This window comes from Megalobrama amblycephala, linkage group LG24 (genome assembly GCF_018812025.1).
Source record: "Megalobrama amblycephala isolate DHTTF-2021 linkage group LG24, ASM1881202v1, whole genome shotgun sequence".
NCBI classification, from domain to species: domain Eukaryota; kingdom Metazoa; phylum Chordata; class Actinopteri; order Cypriniformes; family Xenocyprididae; genus Megalobrama; species Megalobrama amblycephala.
Window position 1 is genome coordinate 33,957,259 of NC_063067.1, and position 15,848 is coordinate 33,973,106.

General features: G+C 37.7%; 1 protein-coding gene across 8 annotated transcripts in view; it reads right to left on the minus strand.

Moving 5' to 3' along the window:
- The window catches only part of rgs19 (regulator of G protein signaling 19), a 70,576-nt gene that overhangs the window by 48,637 nt on the left and 6,091 nt on the right, over positions 1 to 15,848 (minus strand). Inside the window, exons 2-4 of one of the 8 annotated variants that reach the window (XM_048177208.1) lie at positions 10,117 to 10,153; positions 9,656 to 9,802; positions 3,386 to 3,496 (exon numbers count right to left, since the gene is read on the minus strand). The exons of 2 other annotated variants lie outside the window; for them this stretch is intronic. In XM_048177208.1, the coding sequence (XP_048033165.1) occupies positions 3,386 to 3,400 (15 nt within the window). In that variant the 5' untranslated portion in view covers positions 3,401 to 3,496; positions 9,656 to 9,802; positions 10,117 to 10,153. Of the gene's footprint in view, positions 1 to 3,385; positions 3,497 to 9,655; positions 9,830 to 10,116; positions 10,154 to 15,848 lie in introns of all 8 variants that reach the window. 5 more of the 8 variants (XM_048177206.1, XM_048177210.1, XM_048177209.1 and 2 more) reach the window with 5 other exon arrangements.

A 15,848-nucleotide genomic window follows, 5' to 3' on the forward strand; every position in this document is an offset into this window, starting at 1 on the left:
GTCTTCCTAGCAGTCTTTGTCTCTTAATGATAATCTATGGATCTCTGCTGTTCTGTGAGCTTTGATGGACCGAGACTAGCCAGGACGGAGGTGTGCTTCAGGAGTGACACCTTTCTGAAAATGCCGGAAATTTAGTAAAACATCTTCAAAAACATGATAAAGACAGATGCTGTCTAAAATAAAATAAAAAGAAGTGGGAGGTAGTAATTATAATTAAGCTTAATTTGGGCTAATCTAAAAAAAAAAAGTTTATCGGAGGTTTTTATAAATTGGTGTGTGTTTGTGTGTGTGGAATAGGGAAAGGACGGGAGAAGAACAGAGCAGAGGAGACCAGATGTGATGTGAGGAGAAAAGAGGAGACTCAAGGAGAGGAGAGCAGAACTTCATATGCTGTAAACATCTCCAGCAAGGACCAAATTATTCTCTCAAGTATTAAACACAAAAAGCATTGTCAGTGAAGAAAAGAAAACACACAAATAAGGCTAAACATCATGATATATGGGTATAACCAGGACCAGATGGAGTCTGCAGACATGTTTCACATTTTCTGCACTGATTTCGGAGGGAAAATCTCTGGTTTTAATGGTTTTAAACTTGGTAAAATGTAGACTGAGCTAGAAGTGCTTCACTCTTATTGGTAGCATTATCAAATTAGCCAAAACAGGGACCAAAAATTAACTTTTTACGACTTTCCTTTATGACTTTTTCTTTTGCGGAACACAAAAGAAGATAGTTTGAAGAATAACCAAATTGTTTTGGTGACCATTGACTTCTATTGTATTATTTTTTCTCAAAATCTCCACAGAAGTTTTGGAACGACATGAGGGTAAATGGTGACAATAAATGGTCATAGAATTTTTAGTCGAACACTTTAAAATGGGGAACACATATAAACTATTAACTATGACTTTTGCCTCAGTAAAGTCTTAATTTACTGCTTATTAAGGTAGTTGTTGTAGCGTTTAAGTTTCGGTATGGAGTAGGATTAGGGATGTAGAATATGGTCATGCAGAATAATGTGCTTTATTATAAGTATTAATAAACAGTCAATATTAGGGGTGTAACGACACAAAACTCACCGTACCTCGGTTTTGAAGTCACGGTTCGGTGCGGTTTTCGGTACAGCAGGAGGGGAGAAAACTATACATAAAATAGCTTTTTTTTTTTTGTTAAAAAGTGGTTTACTGAACAAATTGTGTTTTTGTCTTTAAATATATTAAATTAAATTAAAACTAAAAGTTTCTTAAGGATAAAAAAATGATCTTTGCTAATGCTATAAACTCTGTAGGGAGCCCTTACTTGAACATTATGCTACTATAATATTAAAGGTTAACAACTGAGCCCAAACTATTAGCGTAAATTCAATTGCTTTTTATTTTTAGATATAATAATCAACACTCAAATAACAAATTGTATGCAAACATGTAAGCTGCACCTAAGGCAGTTTTTGCATTAACTTTTGTTTTTTTGTATAATAATATTTGTATAATTAATATTAACTTTTTGTTTTTACTCCAATTCGTTGTTGAAATAAAATCATTTCTACACTGTGGCTGTCATTTTCATGAGTTATTTAAAGGTGCCATCGAACGTTTTTTTACAAGATGTAATATAAGTCTAAGGTGTCCCCTGAATGTGTCTGTGAAGTTTCAGCTCAAAATACCCCATAGATTTTTTTTAATTCATTTTTTTAACTGCCTATTTTGGGGCATCATTAAATATGAGCCGATTTATGCCGTGCGGCCCCTTTAAATCTCGTGCTCTCCGCCCACGGAGCTCGCGCTTGCCTTAAACAGCATAAACAAAGTTTACACAGCTAATATAACCCTCAAAATGGATCTTTACAAAGTGTTCGTCATGCATGCGGCATGCATGCATCGGATTATGTGAGTATAGTATACTGTTCTATTGTTTACATTTGATTCTGAATGAGTTTGTGGCTAACGGCTAATGCTACACTGTTGGAGAGATTTATAAAGAATGAAGATGTGTTTATGAATTATACAGACTGAAAGTGTTTAAAAATGAAAATAGCGACGGCTCTTGTCTCCATGAATACAGTAATAACCGATGGTAACTTTAACCACATTTAACAGTACATTAGCAACATGCTAACGAAACATTTAGAAAGACAATTCACAAATATCACTAAAAATATCATGTTATCATGGATCATGTCAGTTATTATCGCTTCATCTGCCATTTTTCGCTATTGTTCTTGCTTGCTTACCTAGTCTGATGATTCAGCTGTGCACAGATCCAGACGTTAATACTGGCTGCCCTTGTCTAATGCCTTGAACATGGGCTGGTATATGCAAATATTGGGGGCGTACATATTAATGATCCCGACTGTTACGTAACAGTCGGTGTTATGTTGAGATTCGCCTGTTCTTCGGAGGTCTTTTAAACAAATGAGATTTATATAAGAAGGAGGAAGCAATGGAGTTTGAGACTCACTGTATGTCATTTCCATGTACTGAATCAATTTTTCATTCGAGGGCACCTTTAAACATACATTACATAGCCGAATCAGGACTTCACTAATAGGTTAAGTAAAATATAATGATTATATAGGCTAATACAGTGCATATATTAAGCGAAAGAGTTAATTTCTCTGGCGAACTAACAAGCTGTGGACACTGAATGGCTTTTCGGAGGTAAATGCTACATGACATATTGTTTACAAGCTTTCATTGATGTCTTTCCGCCGCTGAAACACTGATTGAGCAATTACACAAGATATATCTCTAGATGTATCTTTCAACATACCTTCAGATGTTCATTCATTATGTAACTAGTATTAAAGAGGAAGAGATGATCGCACTCCACGCCTGTACAGTGATCTGTCACGCCACATCAAAGAGAACGGCATTTTCTGTTTCTGTTTGAATTTCGTGGACATAATTTGAAGATGACACTTTGTTTCTTATTGAAAGTAACAAAACGTAGAGCTTATTGCGATTATTGGTGGTTGGGCTACAATGTTGCAATTCAATGCTTCGGTACACACGTGCACCGTACCGAAAGCCCTGTAACGAAACGGTTCGCTACACCTACATGTACCGTTACACCCCTAGTCAATATGCAAGCTAATAAGCAACTAAGTGAGAATTGTTCCCCAATACGAAAGCATTAGCGATTTTTCATTTTTGGGTGAATTAACCCTTTAATAAAACTGGAACTTTGTGAATTATGGAGGTTCCAATTCGAATTCCGTCTGGACCTGGATACAACAAACAGTGTTTATAAGTATCTATCAGGACATCACTTGAAATGACCAAAATTGAACAAACCACATCATTACACTCCTCGTGCCATCAACACGCAAACAAACCACCACAAAACACCCCAAACACAAACAGCAATGAGAGAAAAGGCCAGTTACCAGAATGTCCATCATGGCTTGGCGGAGGGCAGCCTACTAGTCTTAAAATCCTCAATGATGTTAAATGCCTGGACACATGCATGTCATCCCCCCGCTGGCCGCGGACCTCTCCTTCACACACAAACACACACAGCACGGGCCGGAATGCACAGGAACACACAAACAGGGCAACAGTAAGACACAGACACACAAACATGGAGAGAGAACGGTGAGGGAGAAAAAGAGAGAAAGACTTTATATTAGTCACATCAAGCAAATGCTCACAATTAAATCTATGACTTTGTGTTTTAGGAATTAAGCTAATTTAGACAGGCATGTTAATTTTAATCGTCTACTAAAATGAGCATATGGTGGCAGAAACATTCGGCTTTTAAATAATTGTTAAGGCAGAGATTAAAATTAACATCTGCAAACAAATTCACCATTGTATGGGATTTAACAGAGAATTTTACACATCCATTCATTTTCCAAACTGCTTGTCCAATGCCCATTTCCTACACCCTAATTCCTCCTCCACATTTACACTAGAGTTCAAAAGTTTGGGAGTGATTTTTCAATGTTTTTGAAAGTCTCTTAGGCTCACCAAGGGTGCATTTATTAGATCAAATACAGAAAAACAGAAAAATTATGTGTTATTATAAAATGTAATTTTTCCCAGAACGGCAAAGCTGAATTTTCAGCATCATTACTCCAGTCTTCAGTGTCACATGATCCTTCAGAAATCATTCTGATATGATGATTTGCTGCTCAAGAAACACTTATGATTATTAGCAATGGCGAAAACAGTTGCTTAATATATTTGTGGAAACCGTGATACATTTTTTCAGGATTCTTTGATGAATAGAAAGCATTCATTTGAAATTGAAACATTTGTAACATTTGGAAATGGTTTTACTATCACTTTTCATTTAATTGAATGCATCCTTGCTGAATAAAAGTATTTAAAAAATCTTACAAACTTTTAAAGGTAGTAGGGGTGTAGCAACACTACCTCGGTTTTGAAGTCACGGTTCGATGCGGTTTTCGGTACAACAGGAGGGGAGAAAACTAAACATAAAATTGCTTTTTATTTATTTATTTATTAATTAAACAGTGGTTTACTGAACAAATTGTGTTTTTTCTTTAAATATATTAAATTAAATTATAACTAAAAGTTTCTTAAGGATAAAAAATGATCTTTGCTAATGCTATAAACTCTGTAGGGAGCCCTTACTTGAACATTATGTTACTATAATATTAAAGGTTAACAACTGAGACCAAACTATTAGCCTAAATTCAATTGCTTTTTATTTTTAGATATAATAATCAACACTCAAATAACAAATTGCATGCAAACATGTAAGCTGCAAAGGCAGTTTTTGCATTAACTTCTAAATGTTTCTACTCCAATTCGTTGTTGAAATATAATCATTTCTACACAGTGGCTGTCATTTTCATGACAGATTTATTTAAACATAGCCTAAATTAATCAAAACATCACTAACAGATTAAGTAAAATATAATGAATATATAGGATATATTAAGCGAAAGAGTTCATTTCTCTGGCGAACTAACAAGCTGTGGACACTGAATGGCTTTTCGGAGGTAAATGCTACATGACATATTGTTTACAAGCTTTCATTGATGTCTTTCCGCCGCTGAAACACTGATTGAGCGATTACACGAGATATATCTCTAGATGTATCTTTCAACATACCTTCAGATGTTCATTCATTACGTAACTAGTATTAAAGAGGAAGAGATGATCGCGTTCACTCGTGCTGCCTGTGACGCCGCATCAAAGAGCGTCAAAACGGCATTTTCTGTTTGAATTTCATGATTTTGTGGACATAATTTGAAGATGACACTTTGTTTCTTATTGAAAGTAACAAAACACAGAGCTTAATGCGATTATTGGTGGTTGGGCTACAATGTTGCAATGCAATGCTTCGGTACACACACGCCCTGTACCGAAACGGTTCGGTACGACTACGTGTACCGTTACACCCCTAAAAGGTAGTGTATAATAATTTAATACTAAATTCAGATATGTTCTGATTTGTTGTGACCCTGTCAAGCAGCTTCCTCATATTCACTGTGGACAAACAAAGTACTAGCTGCTGGAAGCTCATGTCAGGGTTTTGTCACTATGGAGTGCTTTTCCCGTTAGTCAACTATGGTTGTAAGTTGTTAACGAAGGAACTCGCGACCATAGTTCGCTTTGGGAAACGCACCCCTGGTTGGTCTTACTCTTAGTTCGGTGACAGAAGCCTGACACTCATGTATCGTCTTATCTCTGTGTAAGTGTGTTGTGTTTGGGCTGTGTGCTCTCTCATGTGTGTCATGTGTTGTGTATGTGGAGTCTGGTGTCTGGATACCTGTCTAGATCAGTTTGGTTCGGTGTCGAGGTCCGGGCAGTCATGCTCCATGTTTTGTCTTTTGTTGTGAGCAAACAGGTTGAGCGTTCATTCCCTCACCATGCGCTCTTGTCTGGTCTGGTATGTTTTTGTTTTACACTTGGCTTGTGAGTTTTCATTGGCCATTATGGCCAGGTGTTCTTGTATTGTTAGGTTTGGTGTCAGCACATATTTTTTTCGATGTGCCATGTCTAACGCTGCCTTCACATGCCATCTTGGAATTATCATAAATATGAGTTTCCTAGTAGAAAATTGGACATGAATGCCCTCTTTCGGTGCGGGATTGTGGGTATAATTTTGTGAATAATTCCCACAGGTTTTGCGCTTTTAATGCATGCAATTCACTTAAACATTTATGCACTATAGCATGTTGGTTGAGTGAGTAATTTAATCCTTTAAACTTTCTGTGATATGTAATTTAAAAAATGATTCAGCAGCCTAATAATATACCTGCTGCAGTCTGTGTTATTAGTGGTAACTCAAACAACAAAAGAAAAAGAGAAAACCACTCATGACTGAATAACTTTAGTAACTTTAATTGTAAAGATTAATCCTTACAGGATACAATGAAGACTGTCCAGTGTTATTATGCATTTGATCTGTTTTTTTTTTTTTTCTCGTTTATTTATTTAAAAGACAACTTGTCTTTTTTGTAAGTTCAGTTCAAAGTTTGAAATCAAGCTCCTTTGTGCTGTGTGTAAGCGATTGTGCAACAAAATTACCCCATTGTAAAACCACAAATACATTGAGTGAGCAAACATTAGGAGAGATAATTGTAATTTCATTTTCCCCACCTGCTCTCCCTCTGTACCCTCTATTATTCCCACTGTGTGCTCTGTCTTGTGTCAGATCGTCATCATATGTTCCCTATTGTATCTAGCCTTGCCCTGCTGTTGGACAGTGTTTTCTTGTTTGTTTTTAATAAAAAGCCCTTTAAACTCTGCAACTAAAGCCGCGCACACGATTGTAAGGCCGATTATGGATGTAAACTGATACTTATGACTGATCGCGCTCAAACACGTCCAGTCAGAGCCAGTCGGTGTTCAAATTGCGTGTGTAAGTATATAAATCTGCTTCAGTCGAAGGAAACAGTCTTTGTGTGTTGTGCTCAGTCTTAGCTAGTCGTTAAATGTGTTGCTTAAGTCCTTGCCTCATCCCTCAACCACACCTGACAGTTCATCTCATCATCTCAAGTCATTTAGCTTACATATTTATCTTAATTTGACAGGAATGGACAAAGGGCTCTGAGTGTTCTTGCATTTTCTGACCAGTGAATTTCCATTATTTCCATTACTTTTACATTTATGAGCGATAATTGCACTGACTAAAGACATTTCCGTGACTTTTCAATCACATTTTTATGATTTAATCAATTTCCATGACTTTTCCAGGCACTTTTGAAATGATCTGGTATTTCCAGGTTTTCCAGGACCAATGTGAAGCCTGGGTATGAAGTACAGTCTGTTCAATAGGTTGTATCTTAATGTCACAGGTCAGGTCAGTTTTACACAACCAAGTTTCTCATCCACTGGAACTAGTAAAATGTGTTTTTTTGGCTAAACTATTTACACATCAGACTTGTTTCCACATCGAATCAAATGTGACCCTGGAGCACAAAACCAGTCATAAGTCACATGGGTATATTTGTAGCAATAGCCAAAAATACATTGTATGGGTCAAAATGTTCGATTTTTCTTTTAGGCCAAAAATCATTAGGATATTAAGTAAAGATTAGTGTTGTCACGGTACCAAAATTCCAGTAGTCGGTACCGATACCATGAAAATTTTACGGTTCTCGGTACCAATTTCGGTACCACAGTAAAATCTATTGGAACTATTTTACTATTTTATATAGCCTATTTTAAAAACATTAAATATGATTTGGAGTGTGTGTGTTTGTGTGTGTATATATAGGCTACCTCAATGAAATACATTTTGAAATATAAAAAAAATAAATAAATAATTAAATGCTCAAACATCCATTGTGTACTGTTGAAAAAACCAGCATATGCTGGTTCCAGGTTTTGAAGCTGTATGCTGGTCAAATGCTGGTCCTAAACTGGTCCTGCTGGTCCATACTAGTCCTGAGCTGGTCCTGGACCAGCATAAACCAGCTCAAACCAGCATACCAGCTTCAAAACCTACTTTACCAGCATATGCTCGTTTTTTCAACAGGGGTAAAAGACGTGCGTGTTTATTTTAGCTATTCCGTCAGAGAAACAACACACTACAGCCTGTAAAACTATGAAATAAATATCGGTAAATAATGGTAACCTAAATAATAAGAAAGTTAAATATTATTTCAAAAAGCATTCGTTTTTTATTTCCACACAAAGACGCGTCATATATAGCCAAAGTCCCGTTATTACTTTGATATAGCCGCTTTGCGCTTTGAGAGGGATGTGGGACACGAGCAGGAAAGAGACCATTTCTCTTTAATAATATCTTCGTTATCTCCTGATGTTACAAACAACTGACACTTGTTGTAAAAGGTCTGAAGAGCGAGTTTTATCCTCCGCAGGGGCAAGACATTCAGGCTATGTTTGATTTAGCGCTGTCAGAGAAAACGAAATGTAAAAATCACTGGTGTGTGAAACGCGCTATACAAATAAACTTGACGTGCCTTATAAAGTCTAATAACAAGCACAAACTCTGTTAAATAGAAACTGGCGTGCAAGCAAAAAGGTTTCTGTCCTACGGTGTTTTTTCTACTTTACCACAGTAAATAATGCGAATAGCCTATAATAGGCCTAAATGCGAACGAAAGAAACGTTATAATCCCCTGCGTGAGTGAAGATTTGGGAAAAGAAACAGATTCCATGTTCAGTGGAATAACTAATGGAATATTGTTAAATTCTCTGCTAATCAGGTGACCAGATCGCGATTCGGAAAACAGAATACGAAGCTTAAATGTATGGACTCACGCACCTCTCTTATTCGGCATTAACCAAAATGTTTCCATGGCTGCGACGTCACATTTAATTGCTAACCTATTATTTCTTATGTAAACAAAGCTTTGTGCTTCACTCGTGTCATATTCAAGTAAATACTGGCACAGCCCTATCAGTGGGTACCGAATATACCCGGATTCTCGGTACTACCGGTACTACAGAAATGCTGGTATCGTCACATTTTCAAAATGTCAGTACCGACTTGGTACCGAAGTACCGGTACTTTTGACAACACCAGTAAAGATCATGTTCCATGAAGATATTTTGTATATTTCCTACCAGTAAATATATCAAAAATGTATTTTTGTGAATGGATATGCATTGCTGAGGACTTCATTTGGACAACTTTAAAGGCGATTTTCTCAATATTTTGATTTTTTGCACCCTCAGATTCCAGATTTTCAAATAGTTGTAGGCTATCTCGACCAAATATTGTCCTATCCTAACAAACCATACATCAATGGAAAGCTTATTTATATATTCATATGATACAGAAATCCACACAATTGACATGAAATCAAATCTATTCTTCAAAACATCAAAGTCTAATACCCTTTGAGATCTCTTTACTAAATCACCATATATCACTTCTCTAAACTTGTGTCCTGCCTTCTCACGTTAAATAAAAGTTCTGCCAAGAATCACCTACAAATCAGCCCCAGATGTTAAGCCAGCTGCCACGGTCCCGTGCCACCCTCAGATACACACAGACGCGAGCGAAAAGGTCAATCGGTCCATAACCCAGTGAGAAACTGGCATGTGATCTCAAATATAATAAATATCATGTTTCTAATATTACTTCCACAAACACTACTGCTAATTCCATTATAAGAAGGACACATATATATCGTTACTGCCCTCGATATCATTATTAAAACGATAAACTTTTAATAGAACTATAGATCAGGTAGACTGATACTTACATGGTTTCAGGTTTTGGGGGTAGATAATATCTCTGGACTGTCAGCTAACCTCTACTATATCTTCTGTAGAAGGGCTTGTGACTACGTAGGGAACTAAAGGCACTGCTGAGTCTGCTATGACCAAAATCTCCTACTTCCCTTTTAACTCTGTGAAGGAGAGAGGAGGAAGGGGAGCTACACATGAAAAGAGGAAACGTTCAACGGAAGACCGGGGAAGAAAAGCAGACATTGGCGAGGACATGCGCAAGAAAAAGCAGAGATGGAAGACAAAAACACAAGTGCTCAGAGTGAGAGAGAGGGAGTGATCTCTGTTAGCCGGCCTCTCTACGAACACAACGTTATATTTTAGTGATGCATTCATGAAATTGCATTTGAAACACCTTTAAAAATGCCGTAACTAATCTGGTTTTCCATAGCAAAGAGTTTGACCCAAAATGAATATTCTGTCATCATTTACTCACCCTCATGTTGTTCCAAACCTCTATGACTTTCGTTCCTCTGTGGAATATAAAAGAAGATATTTTGAAGACTGTGCTGGTTGCTCTTTTCAATACAATTACATTGAATGGAGAACGCAAAAACAACACAAAACCACAGTTGTTCATATTAATCTAATTCTACATACGAAAGATTTGTGAGAGGAACAAACTAAAATTCTCATTATTTGAGATAATTAAGAATATAATCTTTCCCCACTTGAGAACCAAGTAAACTGAATCACTGAGTCAGAACATTCATTCAGATTAATTTTGTGAATCAAATCAACTGATTCATTGAAATGATCTGTTTAAAATGAATGGCTGGTTCATGAATCAGATGTTACTACATTTCAGAACATAGTGGGATTTTTATTGAAATTACTTAAATTTTAGTCTGTTTCTCACACAAAGGAATCATATGACTTCAGAACACTTGGAATATTTGTATGAATTTTATGGAGTTTTTGACCTTTTTCCTAAAGCTTGAAAGCTGCATGGAAAATAGCCACCAGTATGAAGTCATAGTTTTAGAAAGACATGAGGTGGGTGAGTAAATGTTTTGCAGGACATGATGGATTGGAACGGAGAACGTGATAATCATATCCATGTAAAATTAGTGTAAAGAGAGAAATAGAAACAGGAAGTACAGAAGAAAAGAGACAGAGAAGAATGTGAAAGGATTTGATTGTGAAAGAGAGTGAAGACAAGAGGAGGAAAGAGGAGTGTGATGAAAGATAAGAGAGTGAAGGAAAGAGAGCAATATGGCTGCAAAATGACTCAAGCTTCCTCCTTAAAATCTGTTTTTTTCCTTACAGCGATACCAGGCTAATCTGTTGGAGACTTGCACCCCAGCCTTTTCCATTAGACCCAAACATGAAAAACCACAAAACAACAATGGCGCAATGAACTCAAGTTGTGTACACTTGAATTCTTCAGCTCTCAACTGTTGGGTCGTGACCCAAAATTAGTTCTGTTCGGGGTCTGACAGGGTTACGGACAGCAGGGATATAAACAACGCTAAATGCAACATAGTAAAGTTCAACATAATCATGCATAGTTATATATGTATTTTGCCGCATATTCATCTTTCATTTGCTAGTCAAATGATGATCTCATCCTTGAAAACCATCAACAGAACTACTTTGGGTCCTGATTCAACTCCTCACTGAAAGTCTGTAAAACTACTACTTTGGCATATGATGTGAAAACAATGCAGAATTATTTTGACAAGCGAGGCGTTCAAGTCGAGGCTTGGTTTTTTCCGTTTAATCAACTTTCTGACAATTTAACAACCCAATCCTTCCCTTTTCAACCATTTTATTGATAATAATAATCAGTTTTACACGTAAAGCGTGTCAATAATCCCAATAAAACACTTTTACTAGACCTAACTAATTTATCATTTAACTGACACTTTTATTCAAAGAAACTACAGTCTTCCTAGAAACCAGAAGCACATTGCTGATTAGTGTGCGACGCTTTGGCATTCACAATGTTCAACACATCAGAAGAGTCATTCATTGGTCGTTCTGAATGTTTGTTTTTGCAAAAAATAATGCAATAGAAATATATGTTTACTGTCTGTTTTGTATCTTGTTAATACTCTTAGCAATGCATTTTATCGCATCTGAATGTACCACTTCAGTACTGAAATTTAAAAAATGTGACGCTTTGAGCAATGTTGAGCGGATTCGTAAACACCTCTTATTAGGGCCCAAGCGAAAATTCGCGCAGGGCCCTCTTGTTCTTCTAAGGATTATTATTATTTTTTTTTTTTTTTTTTTTTTTTTTTTTTTCCGTCTTCCGGGGCTTTTTGGGGGCCTTAACATGCTCAAAAACTCTTGAAAATTGGCACACACATTGGAATCCGCGGCCATTAGGACGCCGGAGAGGCTGGTACCCGGGCGTGGCAGGGGGGCTCGACAGCGCCCCCTTGAAAAAAGTCTGAAAATTTGGTCCATATATTAAACACGCTTGCACGTATTAGTATGAAACTCAGTACACATATAGACCTCATCGGGCCGAACAACTTTCGTGCTCTAAGTTAAACACCACGCCAACAGGAAGTCAGCTATTAAGGGTTGTTTGAAAAACGCATGCTCTGGAATTTGATATACTCCTCCTAGACGATTAATCCGATCGCCACCAAACTCGGTCAGCATGAAGTCAAGACACTGATGATTAAAAATTGCCAGGGGATTTTTGATATCTCGAACGGTTTGGCCGTGGCGAGGCAACGAATTTATGGCGAGAAAAAGGAAACAGGAAATGTGTTATAACGTCTGCATACATATATTGATCTTTATGAAACTTCACGAGTGTGTTCGTTATAGGAGTCTGATCACATGGATGTGACTATTGTGAGTCAAAGTTATAGCGCCACCAACTGGCAGCAGGAAGTGTATCACTTTTTGAAATGTTTTGAGATCACCCTCTTATTTTTACCTGATTTGCTTCAAACTTCATCAGTGTAATGTCAATACACAGCAGATGTAGACCTATGACAGGATTTTTGATATTTGAAATATTGTTGCCATGGCAACAGGTCAAACTGTAATAATATTCTTGAGTGTTTTTGAGGCTCTTAACATGCTTCAAATTGCATGAAACTCGACACACACATCAATATTGTCAACCAGTAGACATGGACAAAGCCATAGAAATGGGCGTGGTGGAGGGGCTCAGTAGCGCCACCTTTTGACAAAAGTGGGGGGTTAGTTTTTCCTACAGTCACCAAACTCGGTACACATATTGTTCTCATCAAGCCGGACAATTTTCTAATTTACATTCATTAGCTCCGACCAACAGGAAGTCAGCTATTTTGGTTTGAATGTTAATTTTTTGAAAAAACAGGCTATGAATTTTATACTACTGCTCCTACAGGGTTTATCCAATTTACACCAAACTTTTTTTAACTTGTTGCTAACACATTGAAGTTGTTTAATTGCAAACGGATTTTGGATATCTCAAACGGTTTGGCCGTGGCGAGGCAACGAATTTATGGCAAGAAAAGGGAAACAAAGTGTTATAACTTCTGCATACATTAATTGATTTTGATGAAACTTCGGCTTAGTCTTCGTTGTACAAGGCTGATCACATGGATGTGACTATTGTGATTCAAAGTAATAGCGCCACCAACTGGAAGCAGAAAATGTGTCACTTTTAGCATACATTGAGATCACCCTCTTATTTTTACCTGATTTGCTTCAAAATTCATCAGAATAATGTTAAAACTTGGCACATGTAATACTTTGAAAATGGGCAGGGAGGAGGGGCTCTATAGCAGCACCTTGTAGTGCAGTAAATGTGGAGCGAATTTGACATAGTCCTTTGATGTTTAACCGTTTTAAATGCCTATTGCCCGCTGTGCACAGTTGCCCTGAAGCCACCGGGGTGGCGGTGCCACCGGGCTTGGGCCCGCCATCGCTGCTCGCAGCTATATTTTTTTTTTTTTTTTTTTTTTTTCCGTCTTCCGGGGCTTTTTGGGGGCCTTAACATGCTCAAAAACTCTTGAAAATTGGCACACACATTGGAATCCGCGGCCAACAGGGCCGGGCAGAAGCTGGTACCCGGGCGTGGCAGGGGGGCTCAACAGCGCCCCCTTGAAAAAGGTCTGAAAATTTGGTCCATATATTAAACACGCTTGCACGTATTAGTCTGAAACTCGGTACACATATAGACCTCATCGGGCCGAACAACTTTCGTGCTCTAAGTTAAACGTCACGCCAACAGGAAGTCAGCTATTAAGGGTTGTTTGAAAAACGCATGCTCTGGAATTTGATATACTCCTCCTAGACGATTAATCCGATCGCCACCAAACTCGGTCAGCATGAAGTCAAGACACTGATGATTAAAAATTGCCAGGGGATTTTTGATATCTCGAACGGTTTGTCCGTGGCGAGGCAACGAATTTATGGCGAGAAAAAGGAAACAGGAAATGTGTTATAACGTCTGCATACATATATTGATCTTTATGAAACTTCACAAGTGTGTTCGTTATAGGAGTCTGATCACATGTATGTGACTATTGTGAGTCAAAGTTATAGCGCCACCAACTGGCAGCAGGAAGTGTATCACTTTTGAAATGTTTTGAGATCACCCTCTTATTTTTACCTGATTTGCTTCAAACTTCATCAGTGTAATGTCAATACACAGCAGATGTAGACCTATGACAGGATTTTTGATATTTGAAATATTGTTGCCATGGCAACAGGTCAAACTGTAATAATATTCTTGAGTGTTTTTGAGGCTCTTAACATGCTTCAAATTGCATGAAACTCGACACACACATCAATATTGTCAACCAGTAGACATGGACAAAGCCATAGAAATGGGCGTGGTGGAGGGGCTCAGTAGCGCCACCTTTTGACAAAAGTGGGGGGGTTTGTTTTTCCTACAGTCACCAAACTTGGTACACATATTGTTCTCATCAAGCCGGACAATTTTCTAATTTACATTCATTAGCTCCGACCAACAGGAAGTCAGCTATTTTGGTTTGAATGTTAATTTTTTGAAAAAACAGGCTATGAATTTTATACTACTACTCCTACAGGGTTTATCCAATTTACACCAAGCTTTTTTTAACTTGTTGCTAACACATTGAAGTTGTTTAATTGCAAACGGATTTTGGATATCTCAAACGGTTTGGCCGTGGCGAGGCAACGAATTTATGGCAAGAAAAGGGAAACAAAGTGTTATAACTTCTGCATACATTAATTGATTTTGATGAAACTTCGGCTTAGTCTTCGTTGTACAAGGCTGATCACATGGATGTGACTATTGTGATTCAAAGTCATAGCGCCACCAACTGGAAGCAGAAAATGTGTCACTTTCAGCATACATTGAGATCACCCTCTTATTTTTACCTGATTTGCTTCAAAATTCATCAGAATAATGTTAAAACTTGGCACATGTAATCCTTTGAAAATGGGCAGGGAGGAGGGGCTCTATAGTGGCACCTTGTAGTGCAGTAAATGTGGAGTGAATTTGACATAGTCCTTTGATGTTTAACCGTTTTAAGTGCCTATTGCCCGCTGTGCACAGTTGCCCTGAAGCCACCGGGGTGGCGGTGCCACCGGGCTTGGGCCCGCCATCGCTGCTCGCAGCTATATTTGGCCATTGTGTTCACGTGCTCAACAGATATGTCTGTGATTGGCTACAATGATCAACGCTTCAAAAACATGTTGTAAATAGACACCAATGACGCTTACACAGATAAACACGGGAGTGTTTGAAAGCAGGCATCTATCCATTCCACTGATAGACACCTGCTTTCAAACGCTCCTGCTCCTACTTTCAAATTCAAACACTTACATGCGTTGATCATTGTAGCCAATCACAGACATATGAGTGTGTGAACACAATGGCCAATCAGAGGCGTTTACAAATCCGCTCAACAGCGCTCAAAGCGCCACATTTTTTAAATTTCAGCACCGACTTGGTATCAAAGTCGTTACAACAGAGAAATGCAAAAAGAAAAAACATTTAGGTCATGACTGAACTACAAAGATTTTCATACAAACAAATGTCTCAAGAAAGAATGAGATTGTCCTGCCCCCTAATACCACCTGCAAAATAATGAATGAATCCCCTATAGCAACAAAAACTCACAGAAACTACTGTCTCATAAAGCCAGTGTTAAACTTTAGCTTACTGTATATAATGTAAAAATGCCACCTTTGCAATTTGAAATGGGGAAACGCTTTTGTTTTTAA